We start from the raw sequence: 22,560 nt of genomic DNA on the forward strand, positions 1-22,560 counted from the left end.
ACACAGGATATGAGGAGTTCCTCATCAACACATTAAGGACAACAGTAAAACTTGTAAAATACAGAACAAGCTATATTTAAGAGGTGTCTCACAGCTGAACTCTGACCCTCACAGCAGACAAGGAGAAATTACCACATGCCATAGACAATTTATTCCCAGATCTCTGCTTCCTGTATTTGGACTCCACCTTAACCCTTATAAATAAACCAGCTTACAGATTTTTTTAAATGAAAAGGACCTTCTAGGTGAAGAAAGTGAGGCTCTGAGAAGTGACGCAATTCACTCAACATCACAGAACTAGCTGACGATACAGCTTGAACTTGTACCTGGGTCTCCTGAGTGAACAGTCACCGTTCCCTCTACTACTTCCAGCTGAGCTTTGCAGCTCCAGAACGTAAGCTCTGGCCTCCCTGCCAGTCTGTCTGAAGCCTGCCAGCTCTCACACCTTCCATGTGCCTGCTCCCTCTATTCCCCTCTCCTCTTCTCTATTCTGTTTCTCTCTCCACTCCAGTTCCACTCCAATATCTAGTCTCATTTTCTTACATGTTCCTGCTCCCTGCCTTCCAGTTAACAAGAGGAGAGGAGTGCAGTAAAGCAAGGTTTAATTCTAAACACTAGCATATCTGAGCCTCAGCTCAAAACCCATGTATTTATTCAACTGACATCTACTGAGCATTTCTTAGATACTAGACAATTATGCCTGATCAAGTCCATTTTGAATTCAGAGTTTGATCAAAACAATTTTTCCAACTGTTTTCTAAAAAATACTCACTTGCAGACGTCTTATATTGTCAACTGCAAGAACCGTCACTTCATTTTCTTGAAACACAACATCTATTTCTTGCTTTAACACTGTAGCAGAGTTCTTACATACTTTCTTTGTCTCCCAGAGCTGATTAAGAGATTAAAAAAAAATACAGTAGGATCACTGCATTCTCTGAAATAATGTAAAGACAGTCTTAGTCTTAAAACAGTATACAACCATACTTTACACTCCAAATGCCTATGATAGAAAATTTTCAATTAGATTATAATTCAACAATAAATATTTATTAATTGCATTCTATAGTAAGAAGTAGGGCTTTCCTGGTGGCTCTTCCCTGGTAAGAAGCAGGGCTTCCCTGCATTCAATAGTAAGAAGTAGGTAAAGAATCCACCTGCTAATGCAGAAGACACGGGTTCGATCCCTGGGTTGGGAAGATACCCTGGAGGAGGAAATGGCAGTCCACTCCAGTATTCTTGCCTGGAAAATCCCATGAACAGAGGAGCCTGGCTGGGCTACAGTCCATGGGGTCACAAAAGAGGCAGATACGAATGAGTGACTAAACAACAGTACATGCTAAGATGCCTCAGTCACATCCAACTCTTTGTGACCCTATGAACTATAGCTTACCAGGCTCCTCTGTCCATGGGATCTTCCAGGCAATAACACTGAGGTGGACTGCCATTTCCTCCTCCAAGGGATCTTCCTGACCCAGAGATCGAACCCATGTCTCTTATGTCTCCTGCACTGGCAGGCAGGTTCTTTACCACTAGCGCCACCTTATTAACAAGAATAGTAAGAAGCAGTCATTATTAAGAGCAACGGGTGCTAGAATCAAAACGCCTTAGTGTGAATTCTAGTTCTACTGAAAGTTGTGACTTTGGTCATATTACTTAACCCTGTGCTACTCAAAGATAAGAATCTGCTATTTCTCAAATTGTCTGATAGCAAGATAAGGAGCCTAAACCAGAAAGAAAATCAACTCTATCACAAAACACACTGTTAACAGTATGCTTATGATACAGCTGATTTTTTAAAATAAGACTTTCTTAATGAAGGAAGCAGTGCTGATTTATATTCTGGCTCAAGCTTATTGAGACTTATTACACTGTAAATAGCACTGACTTAACCTTTCTGTGACTGCTTCCTCAGCTGCAAAAAGGACTGTTGTGAGAATCAGCAAATTAACACATTCACAGTACTTTGCCCAATGTCTGGCATACAGTAAATACTAAACGAATTTTAACTACAATTTGTACAAGAGACTGCATAAGATGCTACTTGGACAGACCAGGGTCTCCAGGCTCAAGAGCTTAATTTAAAATGTGTGAACAAGTTGGAGGGGTAGTGACACATTAGAGGTGAGGAGGTGGAATTCTTATCAAGGCAGAATTTGACTGAGCGACTTCCCTTTCACTTTTCACTTTCTCATGCATTGGAGAAGGAAATGGCACTCCACTCCAGTGTTCTTGCCTGGAGAATCCCAGGGACGCAGGAGCCTGGTGGGCTGCTGTCTATGGGGTCACACAGAGTCAGACACGACTGAAGTGACTTAGCAAGATAGCACTAAGAAAATGATACAGTTACATGGCATTGAAGGAGAAAAGACAGTCCTCTGAACAGAATACTAGGAAAGGCTTTACTGAAAGCTTGAGGGGACTCGTAGAATTCTTAGGATTTCAACATGGAGAGATACAGAGAAGTAGGGTATTCCAAACATAAGAAACACAGAAGCAGGGAAGTACAAGGTGTCTGGGGAAATGTGAGCAGTCCAGTGTAGGTTATTTGAAGGAATAAATCAGAAGACAGACTGGTATAGAATAGCCTTAACCACAGAGAATTTTAACAGCAATTTATTTACTCCAAATGGTAGGCAAGGCAGTCACTATCTTTTTGAGCAAAAATGACACATCTGCATTGTACATGAGGAAAATGTCTCACAAGCAGTATGCAGAAAACCAAGAAAGAAAAGACTTGCAAATAGATTAATATAAGAAAGACAACAGGTAATGAGTACCTAAACTTGAAATGGAAAAGTAGAAATAAATGATAGAAAATGGAAAGGTAGAATCCATTCAAACATCATACCTGCCAGAGATGCTCGGAGGGCGCAAACAAAACCTTGTGCCCACCAGGACCCAGGGAAAGGAGCAGTCAAAGAATCTAACAGTACTGGCAAGTAATTGGATGTGGGAATTTAAGGTAGGGAGTCAAAAGTTATTCTGATGAAATATATTTAAATTAACCAAAGTGCAGTTTTATCAATGGATTTTTCCAGCACCTGGGCCATGGTAACACTCAATGTACATGTACTGAATGAATGTGACTGCTATAGTCCATATACCAGCACTTTTCAAGGATAAATGTGAATCCAGCAGTTTTGTTTTACTTCCCCCCAATAGTGCCCATCAATTTTTCAATTGGTAGGAGATTAAGCTTACCATCATTAAATGTTTAAAATGAAAATCTCAATTATTTCTCACCCTGATTGTCTGGTCATCAGAAGATGTCAAAAACGATGATCCATCAGGAGAAAACATCACACAATGGACCCAACTTAAATGTCCTCTGCAATCAGCTACTTTTAAACCTGAGTCCATACTCCACAACTACAGAATAAACACAATATATAGGAAATCACATTCATAAGCATTTTGAATATATCAAGAATATTAAAAACAGCAAGAATGATCCAGCAATTCCACCTCTATGACTACAGCCCAAAAATACATTAGCAAAAATACAAAATAACTTGTGTGGATTATTCACTGCATCAATTGTTTTTAACAGCAAAATCCCAAATGACCATCAGTAGGGAACTGACTAAATAAACCTCATTAATCACAAAATGGGACAATATGCAACCGTTAAAAAAAAGTAATGAGAAAAACACTCTGACAATGACTAGTCTATGGCACATGTTGCAAAGAATAGTATACACGTTTTTGCAGGAGTGTGTGTATATATATTTATAAATACTATATATAAGCAAACTATACTAAATGAGATGAAAAATAAATATGTGAGTATAGTATTACAGTGTGATATATATAATAGATGGATATATATACCTATATTATACATATAGATACTGCTTATACATGTAAAAAGAAACATCAGGATGCTAAGACAAAAATGGTTACCTTCAGAAGGTGGGGACCAGAGTGGAAGGGATAGGGATGAAAGTCAGACTTCCCTGAATAAAACTTATAAAGCTTTGATTTGGAATCATATAAACATTTTACATATTTTTAAAAATCAATATAAAAATAACAGGATGAGCATTAAGTGGCTTTCACATTCTGACTATTCTCCACTGTCATCTAATCTTCATTTCAAATGACTGCAAAACCCTGCAACAAATGAATGTACTAACTGTACATGTACACTCGTCTCCTGTTATTCATGCTGGTTACAAATTGTCAATGTCTGTCTCTAGCCTGGCTGCATTTTGTCCTGAGTTTTGCTGCAAATTACTCAAATATATTCCAGTCTAATGAAGTACCATATGTGCCTGAGTTCCTCTCATTACACTCTGAATTACAGCCCCTACTTTATGATTTTAGAACTAGCATGGACAAAACAAGTACTTCATCACATGCCCAGTGGTTTTCAATCAGTGAGTTCTATAATTATAAATTAGTTACAGGAAATTTTCTCTGCCTTATCTTGAGTCCAAGTTGAGACATACAGAGCTAAAGGCCAGAAATGAAAAGGATTCCACAACTGAAAAATCTCACTTGAAAATCCTTCCTCTCTTCCCTTCTTGCTCTCTCTCATCATTTCTGTCGTTCACAGCCTCCAAAACCAAGAAAGTGCCTATATTTAAAAAAAGGAAGACAATGCTCCTTGGAGATTTTTTAAGAAAAACAGAGGGTAAGGATTTTAGAAGTGATGGAAAGGCCAAAAGAAAAACAGAGGGCAAAGATTTTAGAAGTGATGGAAAGGGCAAAAAGTGATGTCCTTCACTCCTAATATCCAGGAAGAGGAAACTTCCAATCACACCTACCTTGAGGATCTACAGGTAAGGTGCAAGAGCTCCTAGTAGCTCTGAATCTTTCAATTCAAAGTCTCTGCTGAAGAGAACACAGCCCACAGCACCTACTCCTAACCACCACTGCAAACGGGACTGGAGCCCATTCACACTCAAAGGGAAGATTCTCACCAGGAAGGTCTTCAGTGTTAGCTGCACTGCTATACACAGAATTAGGGTTAGAAAACGAAGATCATGGCATCCGGTCCCACCACTTCATGGGAAATAGATGGGGAAACAGTGGAAACAGTGTCAGACTTTATTTTTTTGGGCTCCAAAATCACTGCAGATGGTGACTGCAGCCATGAAATTAAAAGAAGCTTACTCCTTGGAAGGAAAGTTATGACCAACCTAGACAGCATATTCAAAAGCAGAAACATTACTTTGCCAACAAAGGTCCGTCTAGTCAAGGCTATGGTTTTTCCTGTGGTCATGTATGGATGTGAGAGTTGGACTGTGAAGAAGGCTGAGCGCCAAAGAATTGATGCTTTTGAACTGTGGTGTTGGAGAAGACTCTTGAGTCCCTTGGACTGCAAGGAGATCCAACCAGTCCATTCTGAAGGAGATCAGCCCTGGGATTTCTTTGGAAGGAATGATGCTAAAGCTGAAACTCCAGTACTTTGGCCACCTCATGCGAAGAGTTGACTCATTGGAAAAGACTCTGATGCTGGGAGGGATTGGGGGCAGGAGGAGAAGGGGACGACAGAGGATGAGATGGCTGGATGGCATTGCTGACTCGATGGACGTGAGTCTCAGTGAACTCCGGGAGTTGGTGATGGACAGGGAGGCCTGGTGTGCTGGGATTCATGGGGTCGCAAAGAGTCGAACACGACTGAGCGACTGAACTGAACTTAACTACAGAGCTCATCCACTCACTCCCATCTTAATCTGTATCTGCATGCTAAAGGACTACAGCTCAGCCACACCTTCACGTATTAGGGCAAGGCTGGAAAACCCACTAAAAATCGCTGGAACAGGCACGGAACACTAAAGAAATGCTTGCCGTGGTCAAGCAAATAAAGGCCCATATCTATCTTCTTAGACTGCAAGCACAGGGCTTCCATTACTTGGTGGTAAGAGTCACTTAAGGAATGAGTAGTAACAAAGCTTGGAAAAACTATCTTTGGAGGAAAAAAAATCAGGAAACTGTTTTTGAAAAAATTAATATTAGCAGCTCATTTGAGTAGAATTCTTCTAGATACAGACACTGGACACAGACACTGAGTACAATAAAATCTATTAAGTTAAGGGCAAAATTATAAATGTAAATGAGAAATCACTTTATTCATTAGTACTTAGCAATGAAAATCCTAGATTAACCAATTTTAAATTTAACTTCCATCTTACCTTTTTCAGTGATCTAAGAAATTTGAACTGGACTCACTTCTCATCATCTCTTTTACAGAAGAGTCTATGCCCACATTTAAGAGATGCCATGTTCCTGCTTAGGAAACCAGTGGTCATTCCATTGTTTTCCCCAGACCTTGGCACATACTGACCATTCAGTAAATGCTTAGTGAATGATACTGCCTGTCATACTGTCAAGCCAAGTCTTCAATCACTGCTAAAGTATTGAAGCTGTCAATGTGGCTTAATGTCCTAAAGCTAGAGGCCATTATGCTATGAAGAAAACACTCTTTGATTTCTCAAGCAAACATTCTCAGCAGTCAATGGTTTAAGCAACCCATTCTTTGTCATTCTTGTACCTCTGGAGTTTTCACAGAGTTTCACAGAGTAAATTCAACTACTCACCTCCACACAGTACTGGGACAAAGCCACCACTGCCAAATGGTTGTGGGGGGAGAAGTCACAGTACTGGACAGCACTATGATGGCCCATGTGCATTTCTGCCAACAGGCCACTGGAGTGAATGTCAAAAAGCTGTCAACATAAAACAGAGAGATGTCTATAAAAGTAAGATATTTTAAAATATCTGCTATACCCAAAGTGAAACTAAATTTATTTCCAAAAGAATACCCTCTCGTTTCAAACACAGAGTACAAGTCCTAAAGAAAAAACTACTAATAATTGACATAATTAAGTCATAAAAAACATATAAATTAATACATATATAGTTTTTAAATACTGCTTATCTTGATATCTGTTTCTTATAAAGAAAACTTATCATAGATGATCTCTCAAGCAAGCTTAGGGAGAAATAAAACCTTTGTGAATACACAAATGGACTAGCCAAATTAATATACAGAACAGTTCTTCCTAATGTTTATTTATTCAAAGGGGAAAATGCATGTTCATAAATGAAGATGATCAAAATAATACAGAGCAGAGGCTTGCTAAAATGAAATAGTTCAATCATTTCTATTTCTTTTCAGAGCCCAAATTACTCCATTATCAGCCATTTTCCCATTTTTGAACCAAAAAAAAGCTATTCAAATTTGAGTAATTTAAAATTCATTTCAATTTCTGAAAGATTTTTAAATGCTGAATGTGGCACTAGTGGGTAAAGAACCCATCTGCCAATGCAGGAGAAACATGGTTCAATCCTTGGATAGGGAAGGTCCCCTGGAGGAGGGCATGGCTGCCCACTCCAGTATTCTTGTCTGAAGAATCCCATGGACAGAGGAGCCTGATGGGTCCTTAGGGTCGCAAAGAGTTGGACACAACTGAAGTGACTTAGCACACGTGCACACATACTCTTCCAAAGTTTTTGCCAAATGATAAAAATGTTTATACCAATATACCGTATAATGATTTAAGACCAAGGCACAGTCTTCAGGAAGGAAAAAAATAATTTCCAGAGGGAGCCATGAAAATGTTTTGTGAATTCACAGCCCTGTGAACATACATAGGTGGTGAGCAGCACAGCATCAGGGGCCAACAATAAAGGACAGGAACTCATGCTTAAAATGCTTCCCAGGACAAGCTGTTCTTAAGAATTAGTGGCTGATAGAGGGGTGGGATAGGGAGGGAGGTCAACAGGGAGGGGATATATGTATACCCTATGGCTGATTCATGTTGAGGTCTGACAGGAAACAAAATTCTATAAAGCAATTATCCTTCAATTAAAAAATAAATAATTTTTTAAAAAAGAATTAGTGGCAGAGAGTGATAAAGGAAACTTTTCAAGTACGGAATAGGCAGTTGTCCCAATTATTGGGTAACAAAAAGACGTAATAACAGGAGTGGGCTAATAACACAAAAGAGTTGAAAAGAAAGACAGGAAAATAATAGAGAGACCAAGAGTAAGAAACTGGAATCTGTGTGTGGTTAAGGGTGATCTTAGGGTAGCTTTGTTTCACCACAGCAAAATACAGAGCTGGCCTACAGATTTTTAAAACAGGAAAGCATTTCACGCAATATAAAATTATTTTCCTCTTCCACTAGAACAGCTATTTTTAAATGTTCAAATTTTACTCAACACAATCAGTCATTAGGGAAATGTAAACCAAACATGGTTTGGTGACACCAAATGTGGTGTCACTTCACACCTAATATGACAGTTATAATTTTTTTAGAATGGAAAAAAGCAAGTGTTAGCAAGGATGTGAAGAAATTGGAATCCTTGTACACTACTAGTGGGAACAGAAAATTATACAGCCACTATGGAAAAGTCTGGTGGTTCGTCAAAAGCCCAGAATTAAATTACCGTATGACCCAGTAATTCCACTCCTAGACATATATACAGAACTGAAAGCAGGGGCTCACACACATACTTGTACACCAGTGTTCTTGTGGCATTATTCACAATAACCAAAAGGTGAAAACAACCCAACAATAAATAAATGGATAAACAAAATACCGCATATCCATATAAGATTATTATTCAGTCATAAAAAGAAATGAAGTTCTAACACATGCTACAACATGAATGAACCCTGAAATGTTACACGAAATGAAATGAGTCAGACACAAAATGAGCTATATAGTATGACTCCACTTATATGAAATACCTAGAAAAGGTAAATTCATAATTTAGAGGTTACCAGGGGCTGAAGAGGGAATTACTACTTATTGGTTACAGTGTTTCTGTTTGATGAAAAAAAGTTTTGGAAAAATGGTGATAAATGCATATACAGCATTGTGAATATAATGAATGCCACTGAATTGTGTATTTTAAAATAGCTAAAATGGCAAATTTTACAAATCTTCACATCTTGTAAATGCAGGGTTCCTTTCTGTGTTTATAGACTTTAACAAACTTAAGACAAAAGGATATATTTCTCTTTGGTTTCCTGCTAAAGGGGTAAAAACCTATAAGCAACCAAGATCCAAGGGTCATAACTACTAGATCAATAATAATAATATAAATGGTCCCTCCATTAGTTTTTATACAACTATATGTATGCTTCAATTGTGTTCATTAAAACTGGAATCTCTTGGGTGGGAGAAATAGGGAAAGGCTGACAAAAGGATACAAACTTTTAGTTACAAGATAAATAAGGTCTGTGGATCTAATGTATAACATGGTGACTATAGGTGATATTGCACTGTAAAAGAGAGTAAAATGTAAACATCTTAAAGGAAAGGAGGGAGGAAGAAAAGCAGATAAATATGTAAGGTGACAATATGTTAATTAGCTCAATGAGAGTAATCCCTTCACGATGTATGTTGTTATTTAGTCGCTAAGTAACACCCAACTCTTTTGCAACCCCAAGGACTGTAGCCTACCAGGCTCCTCTATCTATGGGATTTTCCAGGCAAGAATACTACAGTGGGTAGCCATTTCTTTCTCCAGGGGATCTTCCCAACCCAGGAATTGAACCTGGGTCTCCTGGGTCTGCTGCACTGGCAGGCAGATTCTTGACCACTGAGCCACCAGGGAAGCCCTCTCTATGTATACATACATCAAATCATCATGTTAAATACACTTTAAATATTTTACAATTTTTTCAATCATACCTCAATAAAACTGAAAATGAAAAACTGTAATCTAAGATCGCTCATTAAGTTTTTAAAATTACCATCAGAATGTAATGGCATTGGGCCCTAAATCATAAGACCTAGGGCTCCAAATCACAGTGTAACTTTGGACACATTACTACCATAGGGCTACTGCAATGTGCTGTGTCCTTTGGGTAGTTATAAGGCTGTATATTGTCACCCTGTTTATTTAACTTATATGCAGAGTACATCATGAGAAACGCTGGACTGGAAGAAACACAAGCTGGAATCAAGATTGCCGGCAGAAATATCAATAACCTCAGATACGCGGATGACATCACCCTTATGGCAGAAAGTGAAGAGGAACTCAAAAGCCTCTTGATGAAAGTGAAAGTGGAGAGTGAAAAAGTTGGCTTAAAGCTCAACATTCAGAAAACGAAGATCATGGCATCCGGTCCCACCACTTCATGGGAAATAGTTGGGGAAACAATGTCAGACTTTATTTTTCTGGGCTCCAGAATCACTACAGATGGTGACTGCAGCCATGAAATTAAGACACTTACTCCTTGGAAGGAAAGTTATGACCAACCTAGATAGCATATTAAAAAGCAGAGACATTATTTTGCCAACAAAGGTTCGTCTAGTCAAGGCTATGGTTTTTCCTGTGGTCATGTATGGATGTGAGAGTTGGACTGTGAAGAAGGCTGAGCGCCAAAGAATTGATGCTTTTGAACTGTGGTGTTGGAGAAGACTCTTGAGAGTCCCTTGGACTGCAAGGAGATCCAACCAGTCCATTCTGAAGGAGATCAGCCCTGGGATTTCTTTGGAAGGAATGATGCTAAAGCTGAAACTCCAGTACTTTGGCCACCTCATGCGAAGAGTTGACTCATTGGAAAAGACTCTGATGCTGGGAGGGATTGGGGGCAGGAGGAGAAGGGGACGACAGAGGATGAGATGGCTGGATGGCATCGCTGACTCGATGGATGTGAGTCTCAGTGAACTCCGGGAGTTGGTGATGGACAGGGAGGCCTGGTGTGCTGGGATTCATGGGGTAGCAAAGAGTCGGACACGACTCAGCCACTGATCTGATCTGATCTGATCAAGAGAAATTCTATATGAGAGCACTCTGAATACTACAAATGTAAACTGTTACAAGAACTGAAAAAAGAGCGCATTTCCTAGGCATTTACCTTCTTTTGCATATCTTCCTCATTTACTTCACAGAAATTTCACAAACTTCAATTGTTGATAAGTATTTCAATCAGTCACCAAATCACAGTATTTTAAGGCTATAGAAAGTACTCTGAAAGTCACCTAAACCAATGTATTTCAAATTGTGGGGGGATGATGTATAGAACAGTCTTTTGGACTCTGTGGGAGAGGGTGGGATGATTTGGGAGAATGGCATTGAAACATGTATAATATCATATATGAAACGAGTCACCAGTCCAGGTTTGATGCACGATAACTGGATGCTTGGGGCTGGTGCACTGGGATGACCCAGAGGGATGGTATGGGGAGGGAGGAGGGAGGAGGGTTCAGGATGGGGAACACATGTATAACTGTGGCAGATTCATTTTGATATATGGCAAAACCAATACAGTATTGTAAAGTTAAATAAAATAAAATTAAAAAAAAAAATTGTGGGGGGAAGCAGGGTGAGTGATGTAGCCAGCATTCCATCTATGTTTTAGATCAATTTGAGATACACTGGTTGTAAACAACATAAATTGTTTCTTTATTGTAGGACTTCTAGAGGCCATAAATATTATATATGTTAGTATACACTAAAGGGGGAAAAGTACCTCCAATAGGGAAAGTAATATATAACATTTCCAAACCTGTTTGACCATGGAGACCTTTTCTCACAAGGCCTATGGACACTCCCTGAAGCATAGTTCTAAGAACTACAGGAGGCTAGGGCATCTGCCCCAAAAACATTCAGCTATACTTTATGTCAATAAACAGTATAAAATGCAACAATCAATAGGTGTTTCAACTTTCTTTAAATTAGACTAAATTTGGCTTTTTAAAATACCAGTACTTACAAAGACTTTATTTTTCGCAGCCACCATTATCTTAGCACCATCAGCAGACCACGAACAGCATTTCACTATCACTTCCAGATCCTCCTGAGGCTCCTCTGAATTCAGGAAGAATTGCTTCACATTAATGCTTTTCCTCTCATTTGCAGATTTCACATCCCAAAGCTTCAAAAATAAAAAAATGTTTTAAGTTTGTTTTGATCTCAAGTCACACCTCTAGAACTCCACCTGGATTAAATGTCACACAAAATATTCAAGTTCACTTAATGAATTATTTTTCATTATGTATAACTTTTTCTAAGGCTTTTAAATTAAGTATTCTGGCTTCATTCATCACTTTCCTAAAAAGAAAAAAAAATTAAAAGCACTCCAAAAAAGAATGTAAAACTATATAAAATGTTAAAAGAGCCTTGCATGGTGTGGAGGCGCTGACAGCAGGATGAGCATAAAGGATAGAAGAAGGTGTGACTCATGACTTGCCACTACTGCCTTCTGCTGTGCCAGCCATGAGGCGTGCCTCACAGTCTACTGTATGCACAGCACGGACACTACACACAGGACCCAGTCCAAGCTGAGCTACAATCTAGCAGAGCATCCAGAGATATAAGGAAGTCCCTGAAAACACAAAACAAAGCTATGCTAAAAGGAAGCAGTCTTGTGCACTTGGTGGGGCTAAAGGGGTCTCTAAAATAACTGGATCCTGAGGAGTGGGAGACAAAACACCAAACCTCACTTACCAGCAAAGCCACCTGAGCAGCCCGAAAAACAAAGGGCTTCAAAAAAGATCTATCTTGGACTTTCCTGGTGGTCCAGTGGTTAACAATCCACCTTCCAATGCAGGGGACACGGGTTCAATCCCTGGTCTGGTAAGTTCCACATGCTGCGGAGCAACTAAGCCTGTGCACAAATATTGAGCCTGTGCTCTAGAGCCTACAAATCACAACTACTGAAGCCCAAGTGCCCTAGAGCCTGTGCTCCAGCAACAATAGAAGCCACTTCAATGAGAAGCCCACACACAACAAAGAGTAGCCCCCACTCTCCACAACTAGAGAAAGCCTTTGTACAGCAATGAAGACCTGACGCAGCCAAAAAATTAATTTTAACTACTTTTTAATCCATCTTCACTCCCCTTGGCCTTGTGCAGTGTCCCAGCTTCACAGAATGATAATGGCTGCCATATACAGACTCAGCGTTGGTCAAGGACAAGAATTTAAAACAAAACAAATAAACAAACAAGCTGTTCCTCAAGCTTCAACTCAGCTTCCAAAGCACAGCTCCAAGAGTAAAACCAGATGTGACTGGCCAGACACAAGCTTCCCCAATGACTCAGTGGGTATAGAATCTGCCTGCACTGCAGAAGACAGAGTAAATACAAGTTTGATCCCTGGATCAGGAAAAGGCAACCCACTCCAGTATGCCTGCCTGAGAAATCCCAGTCCATGGGGTCGCAAAGAGTCAGACACAACCAAGTGACTAAGCACACACATGTTTAAATGTCTCAAGTTTAAAGATTATATACACTAGAAATACAGCCAAACCCAAAACCTTTCCCCATGCAATAACTTTGGATAAACTGGATGAACCAAAAGAGACGTCTAAAGTATTGTTAGCCCTTCTTGACACTCAAGAGAGAAAATCTAAACTCCAGTGCCAGAAGCTTCAGTCACATCAGCCAGATTATATAAGAAATCACACGGTTTCCCTCTTGACACGAAAAACAAAAGCAATCACTGCCTTGATTTAAGGAAGAAAAAGAAAACTAATTCAACCCGATTTCACTACATCTTTTACATGTGGACCTGACTTCAGCTCCTATGCAAGGAGTGATGAAATTCCACATGTCGAGGGACCAAATAAACACCTGAATTTCATTCTGAGCTAGTCAATGCCCTATATCCTGGGCCCACATGCACCCTGGCCTTTGTGTGGTTTAAATGGCAATTTTTAAATAAAACTCACATTTTGAAACAGTTTATCATCGAGGCCTGAAAAACACATGTTTATCAACAGGATACACTATAAAACACTTGGATGATTACAGAGCCATTTGGGGCAAGAAATAATTTTACAGTTCTCCATTGTCTTGGAAAATAAAAGCTTTACAAGACATTGACCTTGAAATGCTGTTATCCAGCATCATTTTGCAGGACGTCTGCTTACTGCATGTCACTGTGTCAGTGCAAACCAGCCAACGACACTGGCTTAATAGCTCTGTGGGAAAGCTGCCACAAACATAGCAGTTCTCACCCAGGATGCAGTGATGTCTGTCCCCCTGCTGCTAGCGCTCTGTGCTCCACAATCACACTTGATACTCACCAATGAAATCAGAATCCTATCCCTGAAGACTTTTAAAGTGTTTTTCTTTTGAGTTTCGAGAAGTCTTAATTCAATCTGAAGGGACACGGTAAAGGTTTATCATCTTGCTCACATAATGTGAGTCACTTTGAGATTATATAAATGAATCGGATACAGACACTACTCTCAAGGAGTTTAGAGGCCAGTAAAAGAGGTAAGACAAGCACATGAATGACTAACGGGACTTTCCTGGCGGTCCAGTGGTTTAAGACTTCGCCTTCCAATACAGGGGGTATGGATACAATCCCTGGTTGGAGAGCTAAGACCTACCTGCCCTGGGGCCAAAAAACCAAAACATAAAACAGAAGCAATATTGTAACAAATTCAATGATGACTTTTAAAAAACATGCTCCCCTTTAAAAAAATAAAATCACAAGATATGTCAGATGAGTCATTTGAAAGGGAAACACACAACACAGTGGAAATGCTTTACCAAACCTGTGGGCTTGAGGAAACACTTTTTACTCCCTCACTCTCCTGCCTGAAGATCAGCCTCTTCACACCAACTTAAAGAAAGAAAGAAAGTGAAGTCGCTCAGTAGTGTCTGACTCTTTGCAACCCCATGGACTGCAGCCTACCAGGCTCCTCCATCCATGGGATTTTCCAGGCAAGAGTACTGGAGTGGGGTGCCGTGGCCTTCTCCAGGAGATCTTCCCAACCCAGGGATTGAACCCAGGTCTCCCACACTGTAGGCAGACGCTTTACCATCTGAGCCACCAGGGACTACACCAACTTAAGATGGACACAATTTCCATACCAAAATGATACCCAGGAGTTTAGGCTAAGAGGTCAGCATAAGTGAAGGTACAAAATAGGGAAGCAGAGATAATGCAAAGGGAGAACATGGCAGTGTGGGAGCAGCAGCAAGGGTCTACGTGCTCCCGCACAGAACCTTGCCTGCTCTGAAGCCCCCGACACATACTTCTACCATCTTCATGGTTTGTCTATGACTTGGTTTTCTCCTCACTAGACCCTGAATAACTTCTGGCCAGGAAATATACTTTTTCTCAAAAGTGTTTAAAAACCAAACATCTAGCACAGAATCTGCCGCATAGTAAGTACTTAATAAATAATCAGTAAATACATTTTAAAAGACAGATTATTCCCATGTTTCAAGCACAGGTGAGGAGAGACAATAGTGTTAGTGAAACAAAACTGAGTTCTGCAGATAGAATACATATATTCACTTCCGTACCCTCCCAAAACACACATGAAACAGGAGTAAAGAGAATTTTTCTCTCTAGGCATATTTTGAATACTCTCTTGTAAAATTAAACATTATTTAAAAACATTAAAAAAAGAACGGGTACACTTAAAAATATGATAGCAGAAATTTAAAACAAAATAGAAGGAGATGAAAATAAAGCTAAATAAATTTTCCAAGAAGTAGGACGAATGGATAAGGGGAGAAAAATAAGAAAACATCCCAAACAGACATTCTAGAAAAAGAAACTAGATGAGAATAAATCAAATGATTAAAGAAAACCTCCAGAACTGAAGGACATGAATTTCCAGATTGAAAGAGGCTACCAAGTGCCAAGAAAAATAAACAGAGACAAACCCACACCAAGGCATACTGTCATGAAAGTTCTAAAAAGAGAAACACTGGGAATTTTATAAAGATCTTAAAAGTTTCGAGACCAAGAAAATAGATCACATACGAATCAGAATGTCTTCAAATATCAAGAGAAACTATGGGAGTTCAAAGACAAGGGAACAATGTCTCCAAAATTCTAAGAAAAAAATTATTTCCTTCTATATGCAATCAAAAATATCAATTAAATATGAAGCTAGAATAAAGGCACTTTTAGACAGATATGGTCTCAAAAATTTCCTCTCAGATTCTTTCTTAGAAAGTTAGGGGAGATTTTCCACCACACTGAGAGTAAACCAATAAATTCAGGAAACAAGGGTTTCAACTCAAGAGAAAAGCAGGAGGATCCCAGGATGGCAGCTGAACACTGGGGATAAATAGTATCACCAGTCACAATGGAACAAGACAGATGCCTCCAAGAAAGTTATTTCTAAGAAAAGAAAATGTCAAATCAAAAAAACTGAATTATTTAAGAGAAACCTAGACAAGGGATAGCTTGAAGATGGATGAGTGATTATGTACATTAAAAAAAATAAGCAAAGGAAAACACAAAACGACACTGTTAACTGTGCAACACATTTAATCCCAAAGAGAACAAAGTATTGTATGAGAAAGGAGGGGGGAAAAATCGTCATATACTACATGGCCCAACTGTCATCAGTCAGGATGATGTAAATCCTGAACACTGATCTAATCAAAACCATGAAAACATACAGGAACCATAAAAAGTAGGTAAGTTTGGGGAAGAAAAAATGAAGAGTTCAGTTTGGAGCACAGTGAGTTTGAGGTACAGTGTTTTATTTAAGTGACAGCAAACGAGCAGACAGTTAAAAATGCAGGACATAGGCACGTAAGAGAAACGAGGGCTGGACAGAACACGTGTGAAACACACTCACATGAGAAAGGAGATAAAGCCATGAGGCTGGCTGACATGGAACAGAAAAAAGGTGATGGAGGTGGCAGTTAAGACTAGATGCTTGAGGAACGGCCATACTTTAATGGGAAGGAAAAAGTTAAAGAAGGGGTAAGAGAGACAGGCTTCCCTGGTGGCTCTGACGGTAAAGGATCCGCCTGCAATGCAGGAGACCTGGGTTTGATTCCTGGGTTGGGAAGATCCCCTGGAGGAGGGCATAGCAACCCAGTATTCTTACCTGGAGAATCCACATGGACAGAGGAGCCCGGCGGGCTACAGTCCACAGGGTCACAGAGTCAGACACAACTAAGCAACTAAGCACAGCACAGCAAGAAAGACAGGAGAAGAAAGAAGAAAACACTGATGTCAAATGAGGAGTTTCAAAAAGGAAACACAGAAAAAAAAAAAAAAAGGAAACACAGGTGGTCAACAGGAGTGTGGTAACAAAGGGAAAGAATAAAAATTGGATAAAGAAAAATACTGGATCCCACACTCTTCCAAAGAGCATTAGATTTTACATCAAAAAGAATGAAAATGAAATAAAACTGGATTTTACTCTTCAAGGGAATACGTAGAAGACAGACCAGGCTGGAAAAGGGTTAGCAGTGAACAAGTAGATAGGAAGTGGAGGCAAGTATAGGTGATTTAAAGGTCTAGTCAGAAAGAAAAACTGAATGTTTCAGAGGATAACACAATCAAGAAGAACCAAAGGGGTTTCACTTTTTTTGCTTTTATAATGCTTAGGAAGGCCCAAGAACATCTGTAAACTGTGGAAAGGGGTTCAAAAAAAAAGAAAAACTGAAAATGCAATAAAGAAATAACCAATGGGGCAAGGTGTCAGAGGAAGAAGGAAAAAAGAAACAGTAGGCACAAGCAGAGGACTTCCTGAGCATGGAGATGAGAGAAAAGAAGTGCAGTAGAGCCTTTTACTTCCCAGGTGGCACTAGAGGTAAAGAACCCTCCTGCCAATGCAAAAGACATAAGAGACACAGGTTCGATCCCTGGGTTGGGGAAGATCCCCTGAAAGAGGGAATGGCACTCCAGTATTCCATGGCACTCCAACCCACTCCAGTATTTTTGCCTGGAGATTCCTATGGACAGAGGAGCCTGGCAAGCTATGGACCATAGGGTCACAAAGAGTCAGACACAACTGAAGCATCTTAGTGCGTAGCATGTAGAGTCTTTTATGGCAATTTCTGAGGGAGCTCATGATGGGTAACTCTTGGGTGGTGTCAACCTTCTGAATAGGTATGAGGTAAAGTTATCTCCATAGAATGAAAGAGATATAGTGACAGGGTTGGGGGCTTAAGAACAACAAAAAAGGTTTGGAACAGGCACTATGGTGAATTCAATTCAGGGAACAAACCATTACCTGGCAGCAAAGAAGGCCTAGTTGAATTGTACAAATTGAAATTGTTTAACAGATAAATGGCCTGGTTTCACAACTTTCTTCAACATTAAGTAACTTAATAATGGAATCTTTCGAGAACTTAGAATTAGCAATGGAGATAAAAGGAGAACCTGCCTTGAGACATAAAATGCTTTCTAAAGTCATTCTCTAAGTAAAAATCAAAAACTTATAGGACTGAAAGAATCTTTCAGAAGAACGTTGCCTTCACCGGACCTCTGAAAAACCTCCTCTGACATGATCATCCCAAAGAAGACACAGATATTTGGTATTTACAGAGAACATTTCACAGAGGCCAAATCCATTTACCTGAATGCTCTTAGAATGCTCCCAACATCTACTAAATGCTAGGAAACTATATAAAGTAACATTCTACCCAGAAAATCCCTAGATGCCCTGAAGTAATCTATACAAAAATGAGATATCCTCAGTCAACAAAGAGAGGTTAAAGATTCAACCAAAGGATAAGCATCAAGAGAGTTTAGCTTGCTGTAAACTTAAAAGTCACCTAGCAGCATTAACAAATCTCTAGAGATTCTAACAAGCAAAACAGAGCCTGGTGGGTTCAAGTATTTCCCTGGAAGAGCGACATGCCAAGAAAATTTACTGAGCACATGTTTTGAGTACAACTGTGTACAATGAACTTCAGAGAGTTACAACAAGATGACAAGGTCTCTGCAGGTCATAAACCTATATTTAACCTTATCAAAGAAACAGAAGACGTATGAAAAATGACTGAACTGAACCATACAACAAATTTGTAAGTGGAGGGCTCCCCTGGTGGCTCAGTGGTGAAGAAACCCCCTGCCAATGCAGGAGACATGGGTTTAATCCCTAGTCCAGGAAGATCCCACGTGCCACAGAGCAGCTAAGCCTATGGGCTACAAGTACTGAGCCTATGCTCTAGATCCTGGGAGCCACGACTACTGAGCCCATGTGCCGCAATTACTGAAGCCTGTATGCCTAGAGCCCATGCTCCGCAACAAGAGAAGCCACCGCAATGAGAAGCCTGCACACTGCAACTAGAGAGTAGCCGCCACTCAACACAGCTAGAGAAAAAGCCCATGCAGCAATGAAGACCCAACACAGCCAAACTTTAAAAATAATTTTTTTTTAATTTACAAGTGGAAATCAGAAGATCAAGTAGTTTCCATCTATACATACAGATACAGGTAGATAGATATGTTTATATATTCTCACAACCAGATGGATGGATGTTATAAGAGAACACTTTCTGAAGAAGGCTTTTCATTTACTGTTTAAATTTATAAAGTTGAGGGTCATTAAAAACTATAGACAAGTAAATTGGAGGCAAAAAAAAAAAAAAAAATTCCAAAAAGACTAATGAGACACACATATAGGGACAGTAGCTGAAATAAGCGCCCAAAATTATCTTGCCCAGAAGTGACAATTAATATATTGAATAAGAACAGAGATAAGAATGATGAAGGTGAAGAGCCTTAGAGGTGTGTCTGATGAGCCTGGGTTTATAAAATTTAGAACTTGGTACTTTCATGTTCCAGCTAAAAAAGGCAAGATGAAAATAGAGGTAGAGAGTTCATCTAGCAGCTATGTACTGGGATAAAGAGAGATGGAAATATACCGTAGAAGGTTGCTATGAGACAGGAGGGTCTGACACCATGAATCAGAGCAAACACTACAGCATGGGAGGGAGATGAGGAAGTCAAAGGACTGGATTCAACACGAAAGAAGACCAGAATAACAGCAGAGACAGGAAATAGCAAAGAAAGTGGCACTGGGATCTTATTGAGAAGGTGGAGATTTAAAAAATTTAGTTTTTTAAACACTATAAATTTCCGGAGGCTGAATACTTTTTTTTCCCCTAGCTCTGACTACCCCCATGATTTCTCAAGAACAGGAATATAGAAACATAAAAAGCAGAATAAGTGAATGATAAATAAAATCAAGAACTTTACAAACTTGACAGCATAAAGCTCAAAAGGTTTTACAAATCATAAATTAAATATAGTGCTTAAAAATTAAAGAACTTGGGCTTCCCTGGTGGCTCAGTGGTAAAGAATCCACCTACCAATGCAGGAGATGAGGTTTCAATCCTTGATCCTGGAAGATCCCACATGCTGTGGAGCAACTAAGCCCATGTGCCACAACTACTAAGCCTGTGCTCTAGAGTCCAAGAGCTGCGACTACTGAATTCCCCATGCCCTAGAACCCACGCTCTAAGAAGAGAAGAAAAGCCACTGCAATGAGAAGCCCACGCACCCCAACTACAGAGTAGCCTCCACTTGCTAAAACTAGAGAAAAGTCCAATGAGCAACAAAGACCCAACACAGCCAAAAATAAATATTAATAAATAAATGCATTTCTAAAAAAACTAAAGAATTTCAATTACATGAAGTTTTAAGCATAGGGTAGCAAACCATTAATAAACAATCATTATGACAAGGAATTACAGTTACATTAAAAATGCTCCTGGATGGTGAAGGAAGCAGCTTTCTGTAGCAATGGGAAAAACAGAAACCTGTTTCCATAACCCAAGTATTAAATAATACAGTTATGCAAAAACCACTTTAACAATGAACAAAAGCATACCTTTAATGTTCCATCAGCTGAACAACTGGCCAAAACCTGATCATCTGGTGAAAATCTGCAGTGACTGACCGAATTTGTATGGCCAAACATGGTATTTCGACATTCTTCTTGATTCAGATCCCAGAGCTATTTGAGAAAGAAAAAAAGATAACTGAAAAATTACCACTGAATGGAGAAAAATTAGAAATCATGTAAAGTTCTTCCTTCCCTCCCAATTAAGCTTTTCCAGTTATAGGAATATGTTCACTTTAGTTTGACAAAGGTGTCAAACATAGAGGTGAGCATGGGATTAACAAGTAATGGGGCAGCCCTTAGATCAGCACCTAAATCTAAGGGACTTGAAGACTTACTTAGGCTTTCCTCTGAGCACTAAACTAGCCATTGCTTATTTTTAACAAAGCAGTTTGATTTTTTTTTTATTCAGCTCTATAATAAGTGATATGTAAAATAAATTACATTTTATTTGTAATTTTTTAAGATGCTAAGTTATCCAACTCTATAAACGGTCATTGCTAAGATTTCCCAACACAAACCTTGAGTCTCCTAACTAGGCTAAAATCTATTAACACTCTAAAAAATGATTCAAAAATATAATGACTGTAAAGATAGATATAGATTCATTTGACAGCAAACATAATGGATCAGAATAGCAAGTTAACAACCATTCCTGGAAGCAGTCAACCAAATCCAGAATGTGGGACATTCCACAGGAAAACTGACTCAATTTCTCTAACAAATCAGTGGCATAAAAAAAGAGGTAGCAGGAAGGAGAATGTTTATAGAACAAAAGTGTCTTAAGAGACTTATCAACCAAATGCCACTCGAAGTTTGGATTCTGACTGGAGGAGGTTGCCATCTCCTTCTCCAGGGAATCTTCTCAACCCAGGAATCAAACCTACATTTCTTATATCTCCAGCACTGGAAGGCAGATTCTTTACCACTAGCACCACCTTGGGAAGCCCAAATCTATGGTATAAAGATGTTTTGAGACTAATAAGAAAAAATGAATATGGACCAAGTATGCTATGAAATTGTTTATTATGCTAGGTATGATAATGACATGCTATTTATGTTTTATACCTGAGAGATACATGCCAAAGTATATATCCCATCATTCCGAGTGAAATGATGGGATTTGCTATAAAATGCTTAGTCCAAAAAAAAATGGGAGGTAGTAGGGGAATAAAATATGATTGGCAAAATGATAATTGTTGGAGCTAGGCAAAGGACACCACGGGGTTCATGATTATTCTTTCTCCTCTGGGGTATGTTTGAAAAGTATAAAAAATGTAAACAAAAGGCAACAGTCATCTCTGGTGATTTATGCTACCTAGGTTAAACAAAGGAGAAATCCTTTATCTCCCAAAATTAATTTTGGTAAAAATCCTTTGGGAATAATAAGTGAGGTTAAGTTCTGATCTTTATGTCCATCTCCATTTTGGGCTCCTTTAATCCCAGTCCTAGATAAACCCAAATCTGCAGATAACACAAGTTACATGGGGACAACTTCAGATTTACATCTTTTCATTGACTTCTCTCAGTTCAAAAAGCACAAGAAGTAAGTTCTGACATACCTAATGGAAATGCAGGTGTGGAATGACAGGTTTTAAAGTAAAACTTGTCCTTAATTAAAATGGTTGACCAACCAATAACCACTTCCCACATCTTAAGAGAATTTTGTCTATATTTAAAAAAAGGAAATATGAACTTCCTCATCCTACAAAATGTTAAAAGGAAATGTCAAAAGTTATTCACAGATATTTGTTGTATATCTATCCCAAACAATTTTTCATTTTGAGAAGCAATAATTTTAATTAAGTCAGAGAAAGACAAATACTGTATGATATCACTTATAAGCGGAATCTAAGAAATACAACAAACTAGTGAATATAACAAAAAAGAAACAGACTACAGATACAGAGAGCAAGCTAGTGGTTACCAGTGGGGAGAAGGAAGGGAGGGCAAGATAATGGCAGGGGATTAAGAGGTACAAACTATCACGTATAAAATAAGCCATAAGGATGTACTGTGCAACA

At 39.1% G+C, this 22,560-nt stretch overlaps 1 protein-coding gene across 5 annotated transcripts in view; it reads right to left on the reverse strand.

Moving 5' to 3' along the window:
- APAF1 (apoptotic peptidase activating factor 1) overlaps positions 1 to 22,560 on the reverse strand; it is an 89,236-nt gene that overhangs the window by 28,214 nt on the left and 38,462 nt on the right. For all 5 annotated transcript variants that reach the window (XR_011464162.1, XM_070370312.1, XM_070370310.1 and 2 more), the window contains 5 exons: positions 20,525 to 20,650; positions 11,687 to 11,848; positions 6,549 to 6,677; positions 3,247 to 3,372; positions 773 to 892 (listed from right to left, as the gene is read on the reverse strand). Coding sequence is in view for 4 of the 5 variants with exons in the window: in XM_070370312.1 (XP_070226413.1) it covers positions 773 to 892; positions 3,247 to 3,372; positions 6,549 to 6,677; positions 11,687 to 11,848; positions 20,525 to 20,650 (663 nt within the window). In the remaining variant the exon portion in view is untranslated. The remainder of the gene's footprint in view (positions 1 to 772; positions 893 to 3,246; positions 3,373 to 6,548; positions 6,678 to 11,686; positions 11,849 to 20,524; positions 20,651 to 22,560) is intronic.

This window comes from Bos mutus, chromosome 5 (genome assembly GCF_027580195.1).
Source record: "Bos mutus isolate GX-2022 chromosome 5, NWIPB_WYAK_1.1, whole genome shotgun sequence".
Classification (NCBI taxonomy): Eukaryota; Metazoa; Chordata; class Mammalia; order Artiodactyla; family Bovidae; genus Bos; species Bos mutus.